At 45.9% G+C, this 19,279-nt stretch overlaps 1 protein-coding gene across 17 annotated transcripts in view; it reads left to right on the top strand.

The window, feature by feature from the left end:
• The window catches only part of LOC121587606 (guanine nucleotide-releasing factor 2), a 54,509-nt gene that overhangs the window by 30,621 nt on the left and 4,609 nt on the right, over positions 1–19,279 (top strand). For 13 of the 17 annotated variants that reach the window (XM_041909626.1, XM_041905411.1, XM_041912949.1 and 10 more), the window contains exons 3-11: positions 9,796–10,129; positions 11,130–11,371; positions 11,449–13,060; positions 13,154–13,323; positions 15,028–15,051; positions 15,956–16,109; positions 16,196–17,207; positions 18,138–18,312; positions 18,884–18,901. In XM_041909626.1, the coding sequence (XP_041765560.1) occupies positions 9,796–10,129; positions 11,130–11,371; positions 11,449–13,060; positions 13,154–13,323; positions 15,028–15,051; positions 15,956–16,109; positions 16,196–17,207; positions 18,138–18,312; positions 18,884–18,901 (3,741 nt within the window). The remainder of the gene's footprint in view (positions 1–9,795; positions 10,130–11,129; positions 11,372–11,448; positions 13,061–13,153; positions 13,324–15,027; positions 15,052–15,955; positions 16,110–16,195; positions 17,208–18,137; positions 18,313–18,883; positions 18,902–19,279) is intronic. The other 4 variants (XM_041913737.1, XM_041932074.1, XM_041904554.1 and 1 more) reach the window with 4 other exon arrangements.

Raw genomic sequence — 19,279 nt, 5'->3', positions numbered from 1 at the left:
GAACAAATGTATGAGAAGAGCTCTGCGCAAGGGAAGAGAAGCTCTCGTATACTCATTTTTCTCTCTCTCTTTTCTCTCTCTTTCTTCTCTCTCTCTCTCTCTCTCTCTCTCTCTTTCTATCTGTGGTGATTTACTGTAGTTTGCGAATGTGTTTTTTTGCGCGCTCTGGCGTTTCCGCTCGCTTGATCGGCCTGACGATCATCTGGTTGCAACCCAAAATAGTGCTGTCTGATGCGTTTCTTCTCTTGCGTTGCGTCTCTTCGGCTCTTCGAGCGAGGCACCTATCCACTGGAGCTGTCTCTGTGTGTGTGTTTGTGACTTTTCTTTTTTTTTTCTTTTCCACACACTCTACACAAAGCGCCGTGGTGGTGGTGGCGATGCACGATGCAAGAGCCGCTCCAGAAGCACCCCGCCCCAGCTACAAGTGCGCTTCTCTAGCCCTTTATCTAGCGTCGGTCCCGCACGTTCTCCGGCTCTACCATGTTCCGGCGCGATAGGGAATCGTGCACATTCCTTTCACAGCGCTCAGGCAGCATCGAAAGGGAGAGAAAGAGAGAGAGATAAAAAATGCGGCACACGCAAGAGCATTGCGCCGTCGTTGCGCGCAACAAACCAGGCAGCGGGCGCGGGGCAGCATCCTCGTTCGGACCGAGATCGGGCGGCAGATGAACTACGCTGACGATTTCCCCCCCCCCTCCCTCCCTACTCTCCTCTTCGAATGGTTTGCCAGTAAAAGTATTGTACGGGGAGCTAGGGCGAGCTGTGTCGGTATTTATTTTTGCTGCGGCTACAGACAGACTTTGCACAGCTTTGTTTGGGCCGTTGGCGGTGTGCAGCGTGCCGTGTGCGCAGCACCCACCACACCAACACCAAAACGACGGCTTACACTAACGAACCGCAGTTCGGTACGGCGTAGTGTGCAAGTGATCAACCCCAACACACGAGAGATTCATTCGAGAGCAAGGCGGGCGCACACGCGCCTGTGTCTGTGTGTTTCCATTCCAATCCCAAAAACGGAAAAAATCACCCACACACGCACGCACGCACGCACACACATCCAGAGACGGGCGGATACAGAGGCCTTCCACGGAGCACGCGTGCCGCGCGCCAGACAGACGACGCCGCGAACAGTATGGCCAGGGCCGTCCACCGGTGAGCACTCGCAAAACGCCATAACGCGGTCCGATCACGCGCGCTCCGATCAACCACAGACACCAGCCGGCAATCAACCGACCATAAAGCAACCTGCCAAAATTATTAACAAAAAAAACGCTAAAGGTTGTCACACTCTTTTGTGCACACACGCACACATTCACATAAAACCACAGGTGGAAGAAAGGACAGCCGGTTTGTGTTGTGGTGTTGTGCCTGGTGGATTTGAATTCCGCTCAAATTCCATTCGACAGTTCGCGGCGATGACGCACAGTTTCGCGCGGTGAGTGAGTGTGATCAAGGTGTGGATACTGTGTGATCATATGGTGGGGGAACGGGCCGAGGGGTGGGAGCGATCCGGTTCCGGGTCGGATTAGTCTTTCGTTTGTTGTACAGTGAGCAGTGTTAAGTTGGAGTAGATGCAATTGCTCCAAAAACCCGCTCTTTGACATCCGCTTTAGCATCTCTCACTGTGCATTTTTTACAAGTGCCCTCTTTCTCTTGAGTGACTGTGAAGAGAGTGGTGCTTCCGAACAAAATAAACAAGCGATCTTTATGATCTGAAACGTGCAACATGATTGTTGTAACAGTACACTGAGTACCCCAAACAGTGTCGTCAGTGTGCCGTACAGCAGCAAAACCAAACAAAAAAAAACAACAACCACACAGACTGCTTGCGTGCGCCCAAGAAGAAACGTCTTCCACAAACGATCGTCCAAATGGAACGTTCTTTCTGCTTTGTTGCTTGCCCGCTACTACCCCCCTTCCATCGCCTAGCATCTTGTATTTCCACCGCCGTTCTCAGCCGATACTGCGCATCTTCCCGCGCGCCTAGCACGACAGCTCATTAATCTAGCACTAGTCAGGGGTGGGGACGATACGGACGGGGAATGGGATTGCTGCTTGCCAGCAAAGACAAACGCGGCAACCCTAGACCGGCACAGGAACGGCTCCCGATAGGTTTGCGCAGTTATTTTTAACGGCGACAACTTCCAAAATCGGCAGCCACAGCCAGTTTTGTCCATGTTTGGGCCGCCGCTGCGACATTTCACCGTTTCCCCCCACGGGCTGCGACCGTACTGCCGTGAGCTAGAGAAAGAGAGAGAGAGAGAGGGAGATTCGTCTTGTAATGGAGAAGGAGAGCGCACGCAACTCCGGCTGGAGTACTTCTGGAGCGCCCTAAAGAGAACGTCTTTTGGGAAGCATTTAAATATTGGAAATCAATCAACGGCAACCCCTCCATCATATCTGCCCCGAAAGGGTACGCGCTAGGTGCGAACAAGATCTCCCTCCTCCCCCCCTCCACCTCAGTACCAAACCCTGACATAGTATTCCGTGCCAAGGCCGGATGGGGGCCAGATCTCGTCACCCCGCCGTGACTCTGCGGTTGTTGCTGAAAGTGTGAAAAGCATCGGTGATGGGCGCGATAGAGTGGCGGGCAGTCTTTGGTTGGCACTGGAAAGTTTTTTTATTATAATTATTTCCCTCTCTCCCTTTCTTTCTCTCTTTTTCTCTCTCTTTCTCCCTCTGTCTCTCTCTCTCTCTCTCTCTTTCTGTCGTCACGCGCTCGCAAATGGAACAAGTTGCACGAGGAGCGCACGATCTACGATCGATCGTTATTCATCTTTCTCCCGTTTTTGTGCTATTCCGCGGCCAAACCGCGAAACACCCCCCAAAGCCTTCATCCCGCCAAGTACCCAATCGAGGTGACTCCTAGTGGGGGTGGGAGAGCATGGAGACTGTTGGGTTACATCGCTAGAATACTGATCATGTTGCAACGTGCAGTCTGGTGGTGCGTTGTTCCCGCACACTATTCCTAGCTCCACGAAGCTCTTTGCTGCCAATCTTATCCAGTACGTGGAATGCTTCGATCCGCTCCATCATTAACCCCCAGCCTACCATCCGCCCAAATCGGTCGCAAGATACAAGATGACGAGGCATTCCGATCGGTTTTTCGGGAACTGCTCGCGCCCGCACACAACTAGAGAAGATGCTGGGCTAGTCGAACCCCACAATGCGTCATGCTTCCTCGGTGCGATTACATGTGGAAGAGCGAACGTTTAACTTAAAGTCGTTGTGACCAAATGTTGGCTCTAAAGCCTCCATTTATGCCTCTAAAGCACCTATTTTTGTCATTGTTTACACCCGAAAATACATAACTTCTTTTTTCAATCCATTGAAACTTTCAAAATTGATATAATAATTTTTATATTTTGAATTCTATGAATGAAATTAGCAACTACTTATCTTGATTCCAATACTTTTGGAACACACTGTTTATAATTTTGTAAATAAAGCAATTAATTGTGACACGCTGTCAAAAATTGGTGCCTTTGAGACACAAAATAGGTAGGATAGAATCAAAATTTATCGGCAATGGCTGTACTTTAACTGCGTTACTCAATGAATCGTCAATGAATATCATAGCCTCCCCAAAACCGTTGCAAATTGTGGTCCCCAGTGTTAATTGAATTGACCTCTAAAAAGGTGCATTTTGCCCCGGTGTGTGTTGGCGAGCGTTTGTATTGTCATGCTCTTTGTTCAATTATCTCTGTGCAGCAGGCGCTACAACACATTCACCCACGCGTTCGCTTTTTTTGTGGCTGTATAGCCTCCTCAGAAACGAGTAGTTCTGGGTAAATCTGATTCAGATTCATGAATCTCAATGAATGTTTGAAATCTGAAACTCGATTGGAAAGATTCATTAAGTTCAAACGATTCATAGATCTCAAAAAATTCACGAATCTCTAGGGATCTCACGGGATTCGTACCTCTCCAAAGATTCTGCTTCAGAGCTTGAGCTTCTCATTATTAATCTTCTTGGCGTAGCAACCCACGTGGTCATACCAGCCTATACAGACTTTTGAGACTTCTTGGCAAATACCACGCAGCCGGATTTGTTTTGCTACGGGGAGACGGTCCGTTGCGAGGCTAGAACCTACGACGGGCATGTTGTTAAGTCAAGCTTACCATTATGTCATAGGATCGTGTAAATTTTAAAAATCATACACTTCTAAAGATAGTTGAATTCCTGCAGATTTATGAATCTTACAGATCCATTAACCTTTCGAGATTAATGAATCCTTGGAGATTCTCGGGATATGAATCTTCAAGTATTTGATTCGAGAGTCGAATCACTCATCGCAGAAGATTCTTAAGAAAAAATCTCAATGAAATATCCATGAAATCCAACAATCTAATTTTTGAATTCTCAAATAATTAGATTTATTAATTACTGCCTACGTTTTTGTTGGCAATGGTTGCAGTTGGCCAACGCATCACTGTCATCTAACCGTTCTAATTCAATGACACGCGTTCCGAGGCGACCAACGACATCCAAACGCTTCCAAAATGCCTGTCACATGCGGCATGTCAATTAGCGGTCATTGTACTAACTAGTGATCACCAAAAAAAAGTCTGTATATCTGATATTACCATACGTTCCCCATTACTTCATCCCATCCAACCCCTGTACGCGGACAACAAGCGAGCACAAAATTCAACACCCGTTTTTTATAAATATGTATGAATGTGTGTGTGTCTGTCATTCACATTTTACCAGCCGTGTCTGTCAATTCTATCCCGGCTGTGCATCGGTGCAGGAAAAATTCGATTTCCACGCTTTTCTCTTCCTTCATCGGTCGGAAAATCAATCACCCAAAATTCGTGCTTGTACCGGGCTGCACAGGGAACGCGGTTCGATGTACTATTTTTATACATCCCGCAAAAGTGGAACAGTTGGCACCATCGCGTGGGATTAACTCATGGGACGGACTAGCAAAAACAAAACACACACTCACAGAATCAAATTCCTTCGAACCAGTGTTTAATTGCATACGGTGGGGCGATGAAACATTGAATTAAAACCCCATCCTCTCACACCCCCTCACATGAAAGTAGAAAGTGAACTGAACCGATAGAGAGATAGAGAGGGAATGTTTATGTACTTATAAATCTAAGCTGAAACAGAAAAGTGTCAAGAATTGTAGGGATAGTTGGGTGGGATATGGGGGAGGTCGTTGGGCGCTGGTGGAGAGGGTGATGCTGCTGTACGGCATGTGTTTACTATCCGCTAGTATTTCGGCAGAGGAAGATGCAACTATCGGGCTTGCATGCTGCATTCCGGTGAGATGCGATGCCGGAACGGTAGGGTAAGAGAGGTTAGCTGCATGCCTGGATATTAAAACTTTATTTTGAATCTGATGCGATTTCCAGTTGCCCCGTTGCCGGTCGTTGCTCTATTCCCGATATGAGTTGTTTATTTGAAATTGTTGTAAAATTCTATTTCCGGCTCCGCAATTTAGGTGGAACATTGACTCACTCACTGCGCATTGGTTGGTGTTTCGTATGGAAGCGAACGCAAAGAAGCGCTGCTTGCCATGTGTGTTTGCTATCGCAAACTTTTGCTATGCACTTTTATTTTATGAATAAAAAAGTGTTTGCGTGAATCATTCGATATTCATTTTAAAAGAACCAATAAAAACGGGTTGAAACTAGCTCTCTTTTATTGAAACAGTTAATCATCGCTGACGGTTCCGCATTGCTGTGTGCATTTTTTTTTCTTTATCTAAAACCCTATTTTTACATACGCCCTAACTCCCTAACTGTGACGTCCCGCATTGGAAGCGTTTTGTTCGTTACATATGCAGCATTTCAATTCAATTGACATTTATTTTATTTGATTTGAATATGACATGTCAGCCCCATGTGACTGGCGCTTCTTCTTCTTCTTTGGCTCAACAACCGTTGTCGGTCAAGGCCTGCCTGCACCACTTGTGGGTTTGGCTTTCAGTGACTTATTGATTTCCCCCCATAGCAGGATAGTCAGTCCTACGTATGGCGGCACGGTCCATTTGGGGATTGAACCCATGACGGGCATGTTGTTAAGTCGCACGAGTTGACGACTGTACTACGAGACCGGGTGACTGGCGCTACAGTCATTTAAAAACAGTCATAAATAACAGATGCATTTTAAGCGTGCATGTACTAAAATGCCTCTAGGATGCTGCTTACTATTCGACATCAGCTTGATTTTCCGTTCGACATCAATCGATAGGAGCTAACGCTAATACCGAAAGTGGAATCCGGCCCAAGTTCCCTAATCCTAGTTGTACGTAGTCGCAATAACTTTACCTTATTGACATTCCTAGGAGATTCAATAATCTTCACGGCACAATGCGTTGTGTTTTTTTTTTCATACAAATTGGAACGATTGAATTGTTGTAGGATAGTTAATTTCTCGAGTAAAATTTTAAATCCTATCATAGTTTGAACGAGGTTACTACGATTATTTCATTATGCCTTTATCCTTTTTCATTTGATAATTTGATTATAATAAACTCCACTTAAGACCGAAAAGGCCCATTTACAGTACTCTGTAACGACTATTCTTTAAACCCATTTCCAGACCTTTAAAATGTGAAGAGCAAATAACTTTACATTATTATAGCTTATTGTTATGGATATATTCCTGAGACGGAAATGATCATGGTTATATTTAAAATTTCAAAAGTCTATATGTTTTCTTGAAGCCTTAAATACGTACAAGACACAAGTATGTTTTTATATTTTGACTCAGTGTTTATCGAAATTGTACAACATTCCATTATTCTATTTCTATTAATAATTGCATCACCAATTGGAACCAATTATGGCTATAGTGTTCCTACCAATTTGTCAGAGCTTTACCAATTCATGGTTAAAACCAAAACTCATTTTGTGACATTGTTTGAACTCATCAAAAATAATAAAATGTTCTCTACTGGTAAATATGAATTAGTGATGGGAAATGAAGTTTTGGTCGTATTCGACTCCGACTAGCTCCGAATTTTTGCGGAATCGATTCCGGATAGTAGGTCTGGAATCATTTTCCGAAATCGGCACTGGAATCGAAATCGGCTCCAGAAACAGAATCGGCTTCGAAATCTCCATGAGAATAAATAATTTTCAAGTACATTTGAATCCTTTACGCTTTATTAGATAATGGTTGAAGCATCCAGTACATTGGGGCAAAACCCATGGAATTATTTTGACAGTTTGACGAAAAAAAGGATTTTGTTTTTTTTTTTTAAATATCTATTGAAGGTTTAGTTGTGCTGCATGTAATGTTCTGGATCAACTTTCCACAATTTTAATAACGTTGGTAAAATCGAGCTCCATTGCAATCGGTTTAAAAGTCATAGAAAGTTCAGAATAGGGATGTTGTTTTATGATCTCCCGATTGTTGATTTTTGGAAGTAGTGATGTAAATTGTATAAATTGTAAAAAGCAAATTCATTTCTTCATTCATATTACTGGTTGTGTTAATTGCTACGCTCAATTAATCGCGCAGTTGATAAGGTCAATCCCATTAAAATTTTACATACTTATTCTACAGATAATATAAATCCTTAACCGAGTTTCCATTTTCCAAGTATCTAGAAGAACGACTTACATTCTGTTGGAGATTTGCCCTAACTAACTAACCATCAGGGAAGAACAAGAGCACGAGACTTACAAGAGACAAGAGACAAGAGACTTACAAGGCAATAAGACCATGTAGTGCTGGCGGTTTTCAGATTACGCTTTTTTGTATGAAAGCCATAAAATACTGTTTTTGTATTATAAAACTGATTTGACTTTATAATATTTTATACAAAACCCATGCTTAACACGTATATTAGTACTTTAGATTGCGAGATAACAACGTACGCTTTTTTACTTTTAATATTTATCAATTTATCTGGTCGGTTGCACTTCGACCAAATTGACAATTGTAAAAAGGCAAAAGTTTATCAAACTGCGATTATTGATACATTGATGTTAAATTGTACCTACTATGGACAAAAATCGCTCATTTTTTATAAAATGTTGCTAATTTTGATGTAAAGTCATTGAATAATTAACATTTTGCAAAAACATTACGATTATAAGATTTAATTATAGTTAGATGATTGAAAATCTCTAATATTCTACAAACAACTTGTTTACACATTTTCAATGAATGATATTTTACAAACGGAAATGACCAGCACAAATATTTCAAAATGCTCATATTTGATTTATGAAATCCATCCGTGGTTTCAGAACGCATATTGATTGTTTGAGTGCAAATAAAGTGCTCGTTATAGCCATTATTAGTGCCATAGCCACAATTGGTACACTTACCTTAAATACGATTTAATAATTTGAATTATATAAAAGTGGGGGTCCCGTGGTAGATTCATCTACTCGAACGACCCAATAACACGCCCGTAATGGGTTCAAGCCCGGAATAGACCGTCCCCCCGTAGTAAGGAGTGACTATCCGGCTACGTGGTATTGAATAAAGTCTTGAAAGCCAGTATAGAAGCGGCTGTGTTTACACCAAATAGAAGAAGCATATCAAAGGGGCTTAATTATATACCTTATTTTGGTCTCAACAAAATTAGTTCCAATTATTCGAAACATTCACACTTTGCGCCAAAAACTATTTCAACGCTGTGCCGTAATAACCATGAAATGTAAAGCGTTTCGGAAATTTCCATTTTTTTTGTTCTGCACGTAAACTATGGATTTGTTTATCAAAATATCAACATGGCTGACATACATTGGAAACACCAAACAACAATCGTATCAATCATAACGGGTTGGCTTAAGATCATAAGAGCTTACCTGATCACATGTTCAGACCATGTTTAATGCAATCTACGTGGACAAGATAGTGTTCAACAGCATATAACTTTAGGTAGCACTTCTGCAGACTTACAGCCTTAAATAATCTCGATACGCGAGTTCTTCGCGGTTCGCGTTAATGACGTACCTCGGGGACAACTTGTACAGTCTATTCCGAGTTCCCTTCATTCAAGACTGATAAGATCAGTTTGATAAGACGTTTGATAAGATCAGTTGACCTTAAGTACCTGTGGCTCAAAATAAATGTCTTAAAACGTGCTTAAGAATATTTTTTTTAGATTAAAGTCAGCAATCAAAACGCCAATTTTAGTTGAAACAGACAATCTCATAAGCGTCAGCAGAAAGGGTTTTACAACTTTAAAGACTGATTAGTATCTCCAAAAGACAAATTAAAACGACGTGGCTTAGCACACACATAATGAAGCATTCTTTAGACATTAACACTTTTCAAGAGCTGTCTATTTCTACTTCTTATTTCGCGCAAAGAATTGCAGTTACAGTGTCTAAAGCCTTGTCTCAGGAATTACGGACCTAAATGGAGGGTGAACTAAATTTGTGACTGATTTGGTTTGTTTTCTCTGTATAACGGATGTCATGTCGTTCGGGTTGACGATTATACCACGTAACTGATCCTGAAAAGTTTTAGATTAATTCATGTTTACGATTGAGGCTCACGGCAAAGACAAAACATGTTATGATTATGTCAGTATTATTATTATTATTGATATTATTTTAGGTTTATGGCATTACATATTACCATTATTAATATCTTGCTTGTCGTTCTTGTGTTGAAAACTTCGAGCACTAGTGTTATGCCGTACGATGTCTGCCTCAAGCTCGACCCGGTCATTGATGTACAGTGCATCATTGCCGCGGTTCGCACCAACCGACAAGAAAAGTGAAAACAGACACACAAATTATCCCACCAATCTTCTAACATATTCTGTCTCTTCTCTCTCCCTCTTTCTATCTCTCTCACAACCCTCGCAGGATACGATAACGGTGGCAGCTGCACGCCGGCAACCAGCACCGGCAGTAGCAGCATCGGGCTCACGTCCACGCCCGTCTCGAGTGGGCGCAGCTCGAACAGCAACAGCAGCAACAGCAACGGCGGAAGCTCCGTCACCAGCACACCGACGGCTGGTGGCCACGATCAGGCGGCAGGCGGCAACAGCAGCGCCAGCGTTACGCCCGGTGCACCGGGCTCGTCCGGTCACAAGGGCAGCATCCGGGGCAACAAGCTGGCTCGCCGGGCGCGCTCGTTTAAGGACGACTTTCTGGAGAAGATATCGCAGATCCGCACCCCGACCAGCACGATGACTAGGTAGGATTTTTTGTTGTTGTTTTAGTTATTCAAGACTTTAGGATACACCCCGTGTCCAACATCCAGGAAACCAGCGTTTAAGCCGTCCACAACAAAAACAGCATCTTTGTTGCAGTTTCAAAGACGCATCAAGAGAGAAGATCCTACTTTTGCAATATTGTACGACTCTTCGCGAGGCCAGCCCTCCCAGTCTCTAGGCTTTCTTGAACATACAGACCATGTAAATCGGCGAAAGGATTTTCTTATCACTCACTGAACGCAATGTACCTTTTCCATCGCAAATATTAGCGTTTGCTTGTTGGAACTATCCAACATCCGAACAAGCCATCCCGTGTTCCCCAAGAGGATTAAGCGCGACCTAAGCGTCCAGCGTGTTTCGTGTGTATGTCGGACACAGCAGCCAAAGTCGCCTCTGAATAAGCTGTCGGGCTGTTGTACGGTATTCATTTTTCCCATTCGGTACTCTTAAACACACCAACACACACTCACATGCTGACATACACACACATGCAGTATTTTTGCGAAGATATGAACGCGAGAATTATCAGTGAATTGTTTGCTTATCTACGATAAGCGACGAAAGATAGAGTCCGAACAACGTACGCGCCTTGCGAGTGTGACACGGCGGCCGAGGCGTGTCTGACATGTGTGTGTGTGTTTGTCGTGTATGTTTTCGTCGTCTCAACAACAAGGGGTACGCGAGAACACGTACTGCGCGAAGACGACACCCACCTCAAGCCCGCTGCAGGCGCCCTCGCGCTACAAAGGTTCATTAGTGTCGCATTAGTGCTTTGACCGTGACCACCGCCGCGTCAGGTGCCTGTTATAGTGTGCCCGCGAACCAGACACGATAGAAACACCTGGAAGACGCAACCCGTTTGCCCAATTTTCTCCCCCACGCTCCACGCGCTTCTCGTGACGCATAGCCCCAGCCCTGCCTGAAGACGGTTTCTAATATGTTATTTTCGATCGCCTCGCGCAAATCGGGCAAATTCCGCAGATCTCACTCACCCAACAGTCCACGGGGCGGCGCTGGCGGTAGTGGCGCAAATGCGGCCAGCTATGGCAGCCGCAAGAGCACCACCGACGAACCGGCCAAGCCGGTGCAGGATCTCAACTATCACGTGCGGCAGGTGAAGAATGCGCTGACCCACTTCAAGGACGTCATACTGAAGAACAAGCTGGAGATGCTGCCGGGCAACGGTACGGTCGTGCTGGAATCGATCGCGAACGTGCACACGGGTAAGCACGGGCAGCCGCTGTAAGAAACCTTGACATAAACTAACACTAATCCTCCCTCCCGCTACCTTCCTTTTTAGCTCTGCAATCGTACACACTGAACGAGCACAGTTCAGCTTTCATCAACGCGACCAACCACGTGCACGTCTCGCTCGGCAACCTGCTGAAGCTGTGCGACGAGGTGCTGCTAACGAAGGAGGGCGACGACTGCCCGTCGCTCAGCAAGGAAAACGTGAAGGAGGTGGTCGAGCTGGTCGAGAACGCGGTCAACAATCTGGTGAACCTGGCGAACGAGAAACTCTCCGACCGGAAGGCAATCGGGGCTGGCGGGAGCGGCGGCCCGGGCACAGGGGTCGGCGGTACTGCGGCGGGCCACAGTGCCGGCGGTCCGAGCTCGAACACGTTGCAGCGCCCGACGGTCGACGTGGTCAGCCAGCGCACCTCGCTGCCGGACATTCCGCTGACGCCGCGTGAGCGCGACATTCTCGAGCAGACGTCGCTGAAGACGGTGCGGGCGTCGCACAGCACGGAAAGCATCCTGCGCGATTCAAGCCCGCCGCCGCCGCCCAAACCGCCGCTGCCGGACCGGTCGCAGGAACCGCCGCCACCGTTGCCGCCCAAGCGCAAGAGCCAGCATGCCAAGAATCACTCCTTCCACGACACCACCACGGCGTCGTCCGACTGCGCGTCAACCGATTCGACCATCTTCCAGCTCGGGGGCGGACCGGGCAGTAGTGCCGGCGGGGCAACGGGCGCCGGTGGCAGCATCGGGCTGGACCGGATGTCGCTGCGGTCGCGGTCACCCGAGGATAACTGCAGCCTGCTGAGTGCCAGCGCCGGTTCGCTCGACTCGGCGCTGAATCACTCGCGCGAGGAGGATGAGCTGCGGGCGCTCACGAGCTGCTCGTCGCACGCGAGCGCAACGGCCGCCAGCCTCGGCGGGCTGGTGATACTCGGTGCCGGCGCGTCCGGTTGCGGCACGCAGCACTGGGAGGAGGCGGGAGATCTAGCGGGCGGATTGCCGCAGCACAGCAACAACAGTCTGAATCGCAACTCGAACGAGTCTGGGTTCGAGTCGATGTACTCGCTACGTGTCAGTCGCGATCAACATCAGCAACAGCAACAGCAGCAGATGCATATGCAGTACCAGAGCACGGCTGCGACCGTTACCACGCACCATCATCACCAGAAAAGTGCCAGCTCGTCGTCATCCTCCTCGTCGTACGTGCACAAGTCTGAATCCATCGTGGACGGCATGGCGGCACTGGTGGTCGCCTCTGGAAAAGCTGCCGTGCAGCAGCAACATCTGCAGCAGCACCACCAGGCACACGTGCTGCATCATCAACAGCATCAGCAGCAGCAGCAGCACTTTCATCAGAAAATTGACACGATCATCACGCAGGCCAGCGACGACAGTAGCGCGGGGCCGAAGGGGACAAGCGAACAGCCTGCCAGCGCGACCTCGCTGACGTCGACCGTCACCACGTCCAGCAGCAGCAGCCTGTCGAAGCTGCTCGTGCACGGCCCCAGCATCGACGAGCTCGGCAACGATGACGTCTTTCCGCGGACGTCGGCCGGTGGTGCGACGGATCGACCACCAGCCCTGCCAGTCAAGACGCGCTCGCACAGTATTAAGCGGGAACGCCATCCGTCACAGTACGACAACGTGGACGAGGTTGACCTGGAGCGAGGGTAAATATCCCACCGCAAAGCGCGGCTGTACTCAACTAATGTGCTGTTGCTTTATTTATTTATTTTTTAATGCATATATTTTTTTCTGTGTAGTTCGCAAGACTCGTTTGGTCACTTCCCGATGCAGAGTTCGCCGTCGTATCTGTACAGCCGGCAGCAGATGTTCCACAATCTACCGAGCAAGCATATCAGTCTGATCGAGCCGCGGCATATGAGCCGGTTCCAGGAGGAGCCACCGCCGCTACCGATCAAGAAGAAGCATAGTGAGTATCGTTTTCCTTCGCCCGCGAGCGCGTCCCAATGTGTTAGAGCGTGAGAGCAAATCGAACCACCATCAGAGTTCGTACCCGTATATGGCAATATAGACAGAAGAGGAAATTCCTTGCTTTTTTCCCCTTTTGCCCCTGATGTAAAAGTCAATGATTTAACGTGTGGCCGTAACGATGAAGCAGAACTAACACAGGCAGCGGGCAGTGAACATAGCGCGTCGGAGGTCATACCAAAGTTATGTAACGCCTTAATCAAAATTGGGAACTTTTGACGCGCTCTTGTTCAACTCTAGTGCAACCCTTTCGCTTGACAAGCGTTACGTAGTTTATGGATGCAGACCTTTCAATAATGACCAGATACGGTGAAATCAATCTAAGGTAAATCTCCAAGAGACCTACTGCTTAGGGAGAGATTCTTCTCAGAGAAAATTAATGGAGTATCCAAAAAACAACTGGAAAAAACTTTCTTCCTTTGACCGATTTTGTTGTGCTCTGCCATTCTAAAATTCATCTTCGAGAAGTTAGGCAGCCGAATCGCTTCTGTAGTAGTGTTGGGTTTCTTCGTTGAGAGAATCTTTCGTTGAGATTCATTATTATGAATCTTCAGTGATGAGTAATTCGAAGCTTGATTCATGAATCTCTAAACATTCACGAATCTTCAAAGATTCATGAATCTTCAAAGATTTCTGAATCTTCAAAGAATCAAGAATCTCAAAATATTCATGAATCTCTTACGATTCAGGAATTTATAAAATTCATAAATCCAATAAAATTCATATATCTCCAATGATTCTTGATTCATAATTCATGGCGTGACCACGTATTCATAATTCATTACGCCAAGAAGAAGATAATAAAAAGCTCAAGCTGTATGGTTTTTTAGAGACTTACGTATCCCTTGAGAGTCATGAATCCCTAGACATTCGTTAATCTTTCGAGAAGTAAGAATCTTTTGAGATTCATGAATCTTTCGAGATTCAAGAATCTTTCGAGATTCATAAATCATTCAAAAATCATGAATCTTTGAGATTCGTGAATCAATAAAAAATCATGAATCTTTGAGATTCATAAATCTTTGCAAACGAGATTCAGATTCATTGGATCACCCCAAATATTCATTTAGATTCATGAATCTTAATCAGATTTCAGGATCAGAGACCCAACACTAATCTAATAAAAGAGAATACAAACAAATTCATCTTGAAGAGACTACATCTTAGAGAGATTTCACTGCATTTCCGTAGCAATTTGCGTACAAATAACCACCACCTCCCTCCCTGCAAGCCCAGCGTGCTGAATTCTTACTTTCCTTTCCATTATATTAAGTTCAATGACTCTCCACCCCCGTGCCGTACCTTTTCTTAGTCCGTACCGTTTTCACTTCCATGGCCGCAATGTCTTTTAGAAGTCCTTTTTAAGAATAGTGTTTGGGAAATTCCCCCTAATCCAGGGGACTGATTGAAAAGCATTCCTATGCGCGCTTGTGTCTGTGTGTGTGAATGCAAGCGTTTAGAGGGAAAAAAACCCTTCCATTATCCAGTATGCGGTGTGTGTGGCGTGTGATTTAAATCTCGCGCGCGCGCGTTTGTGTGTGTGTGTAAAGTCTACTAGTATTGTTATTAACCAAACTTAGCCCAAACGAAAGCCAACCAAACTCACGTTCTCTAATCTAATTTTATGGTGATGCGCGCACTTTAGTGTTTCAAAGTGTTGCATATTCAGGTAAGTTGGTCTTGAATATTTTTTGTTTCTCCACACCACACACACACACACACATATCCTATTATCAAAACATGTGTCAAACACGCACAGACACACACAGAAAGCAGTTCAAAAACTCTGTTTTCAAAAATTTCAGTTTTTTTGGGTACACGCGAAACAAAATAACAAAAGCCTCTCTTTCCAAGGCTATTTTTTTGTTTTGTTTTGTTCTGTTCAAGCTTCTTACATCTTCTCAGACCAACAAAAACCGCGGGGGACGATGAGACACACAGATTTGCTCGAATTGGATTACTGAACAGTATCACCTGGACACATTTCGGACGCAATTAAAAACAAATAATTGCAACTAGCCACATCCATACCACCACTCACACTTACAGTACTTACAAATAGTAGTAAAACGTGTCACACACGCACACACCTAACCTGACCCCCAGCAAACTAGCAACCCCAAGCAAGGGGAGAGGGGTAATGGGGGTAGGGTCACCGCACACCAAACAGAGGCATTTACACAAATAGTCCTTGCAGTGTTCCTAAGTTTGCAACTATGTAATTTTACTCCTAAATGTGTGTTGTTGTTTCGGAAAAGAACAAAAAAAACATCTGTTTTATACCATTTCTGACACCTGCTCTGTCCTTCTCCTTTCGTTTGTCGTTCAATGATTTGCATCCTTCCTATTGCTCTCTCTCTCTTCCTCTTTCTCTCTGTCTCTCTTGGTTGACGCTTCGCTTTACGCTAGACACGGTATTTCCTTTTTTTCGTATTTGTTTTAACTTATGTTTGATTAGTTACCGGTAAGCCTGTCGTAGTAGCTCCGTGTGACCACACAATCGAGTTCGGCTTCGCCTACCAAAACCATTGCAGACCTAATCGTGTTTCGATCTCGTTTTAACAATTTTGCAGTCATGGCTTACATGGAGATCTTCGGCAGTGCCACCCAGAACCAGTCGGAGTTTATGCGCCACTCGGTGCACACGTACAACTTAGCGCACTCGGAGCAGATATCGACCAGTAGCACCACGAGCAATCACAGCATCTCACACAGTCAAACGATGAGGTAAGAAGGGGAAAGAGTCAATCGGATGCATCCTCTTCCCATCTGCGCTGTCTACTAACATTTAAATTGTGCCCTCTTCACTTCAGCCTCTCGCCGTCGCGCATTGCTCCGGCTACGGTGTCGCCACCAAGCTCGCCGAACGTGAGCGTGAAGCCGCCCGCGCTGCCACCGAAGCGCCAGCGCATCAACAGCAAAACGCCCAGCATCGCCTCGACCCCGCCACCCAGTCCGAAGATATTCCAGGACCAGCAGCAGCACCACCACGCGCAGCACCACTATCACCAGCAGCAGGCCCAAGCGCCGAACGCAATCAACACGTCGCCCTCGCCATCAACGTCCTCGCTCGCCTCGACCCAGTCCGGTGCGGGCGGCAAACCGTCGGCTGTCTGCAATCAAACGCTGGACGCGAAAACACCGAAGGTAGCGCAACCACCACTGGCGGCATCCGCGCCCGAGGCGGAGTCGGCCACTGCTAGCGGCAGTGCTGCGTCCACTTCCACTACTAGTACTACCCTCACCAACATAGCTGCTACTACTACTACTACTACCACTATCTCTTCCGTTGGTGACGATGGTGGCGCTGCTGCTGCTGGCGCTGCCACCGAGCAGTGCGGCATTCGTTACCAATCCCCTAACCGGCGGCATCCGGTCGGTGGGCAGCACGCGGCCGACGATGACTATCTGCACCTGTGCGATGCGACCACGCGAGCGCCCATTTCCGGCGATAATCTGTCCGCCTCCTCTTCCTCCGCCTTTCCCTCCTCCGCTTCCAATCTGAATCTCGCCAGTACGGCTGGTCGCGGCAGCGGCAGCACCAGCCAGCATCTAGTCAGCGTCACCAACCACAGCCACAGCAATAACACTAGCGGCAGTAGTAGTAATAACGTTGAATCTAGTAGTTATTTAAACGATAGCCATAACAAGGGTAGAACTAGCAGCAGCAGTAGCGGCGGGCAGGCCGTGTTGCCGTCCAGTGATGCGATGATCTACGAAGCGTCCACCACGCCATCGCCACTGCCGGCCGGCGATGCCGGTGACGAACGGACAAGCAACAAAGACGGGGACGAGGTTGAGGTCATACTTAGACGGAATAATAAGGTGCACTTACTACTACTACTACTACTACTATTACTACTTTCTACTTTTCCCTTTTCCCACTCCATTTACGTAGGACGTCTTATCGCGTTGCTAACCTATCACCCCCCGTTAACCACTCCCTGTTTATGTTAGTCTAATAATATTTCGCCTAATGTTTTTGCTATGGGTTTTCTGAATAGCATAACAAAGCTTACGTCTATTAGAGGTTTCATTTCTTTAATCAATTTCATGTTTTGTGCATTATTGTGTAGAAGAAGTATTGTGTATTAAGGCCGGGCTACATTGATCGTGCTCGCTAGTGTAATTTTTGTGAACACGTACGCCATCTAGTGGAGGCGGGTGTTTGAAGCTAGAGGCTGTTATAATTTATCTGTCAAAAAGTGTTTCGGGTCGAGGAGGCTATAATTTTACACACTGATGGATAGAGCTTGGAACGTGGGGCGAACGCTTTGTTTGAATGACGATTTGTCCAACAACAACATTCAACGGCCTAATTTATAGCAATTTATGATCGTTGATCAACATTCCATACGCCCTACAGATAGCCTGGTCGAAACTTGATAAGACACCAAGCATGAATAATTTTTAACACATAAATTATACCGACCAGTAGCTTGCGCTGGTCGTCGCTATATGCGCTAGTGAAAATAACAATTACAGCGAGTACGGACAATGTGCCTCGACCTTTATACATTTTATTGCTTGCAAGTAGTACTAACAAATGCTGCTGTGTTTTGTATAACCTTTTTCTCTCTTTCTGGAACAGCAAAAATTCCTTATTTCTTCTCTTGTTTGCGCGTCCTAAATGTCTGGTTTGTGTCATTTGCTTTGCATCTTTTGTTTATCTGTTTTTTTAATGTGTTTATGTGTGTTTTGCTGATGTTTAAAATTGATAGTTCTAATCTAAATATCTGTTATTCCGCGTTTCAGAACGGCATGACGATGGCGATGGAGCAGCAACAGCAACCACTGAATCTGATGGAGGAGCTGGACGTGAGCAACTATCTAGTGTTTAAGAAGGAAAACGAGGACGGTCCAGACGTCAAGGGTGGCCACCCGGATGCACTCATCATCCACGCCACCCGGGTGCAGAAGAACTCAGACGGTAAGCATTGCGTACTGCTCCTCCTGCCATTGCGTGCACGTGCCGCTCGCTAGCATTGCCGAGTGGGTTGGCTCCCGGGCTGTGTACTGTGCTCGCTCAGGACACGCTAGCAGGTGGGCCACATCGTCCCACTAGCCCGTCCTCCTCACTAGCCGTTGCGTACAGCTACACCGGCAGCTATCACTGTACTTTAAAGTCACACCAAAACGTTTAATGTGTCGTGTATTGTTTTTTTCTTCTTTTGTCTTTTGTCTGTTTCGTTTTGTCGCGGTATCCCTGTATACACCTTCGTCTCGTTTCTTTAACGTTAACCACTACCACAATACCATTCTATTATCGTTCACCCTCTTATTACTAATGTATTGCAAATGTCATAACAAAAACCATCAAACTGAAAATCAATTTTCAACAACTGATGTGGCACACATTGGCTATTCACTGGCCCTACCCTTCTTCCACCTTCCTCCCCTCCCATTGTACGCCTCGCAATCGAACGTCGCAATTAATCTGTGTTATTACATTGCTTCATTTCTGAAAACTACCAAAACAAAACAAATAACCATACCGACAGACGATTGTTTAGAGGATGGTAAGCGGTTTCGTCTTACAAATGCAACCAATACCGAATTACGTAAAAGTTGTATGAAACTAGTATCTAGTGCATGCCGATCCGTACTTTTTTTAAAATCTTTCTCACTGTTGTACTACTCAGTGCATGGTAGTATCTTTCCTGGCTGTTATCTAAACTGGCGGTTTTTTGCCGAACCTTGGACTACCGTGCACATTCCTAGCTTGGATGTAACTTCCTTTTTGATAACATAATATTTGAATCCATTTTAGATTGTATTATTTAAATGTCTTTTCTGTATTTATAGACCTGTTTTGTTCAAGTAGTGTACAGTAAACCCTCGCATAATGAGAGTAATGCGTTGCATTGACCCACTAGTAATAAAAACAAAAAAAAAAC

Source organism: Anopheles merus, chromosome X (assembly GCF_017562075.2).
Source record: "Anopheles merus strain MAF chromosome X, AmerM5.1, whole genome shotgun sequence".
NCBI lineage: Eukaryota > Metazoa > Arthropoda > Insecta > Diptera > Culicidae > Anopheles > Anopheles merus.
Note: the sequence above shows the minus strand (reverse complement) of the source record. Positions and strands in the feature narration are given on the sequence as shown.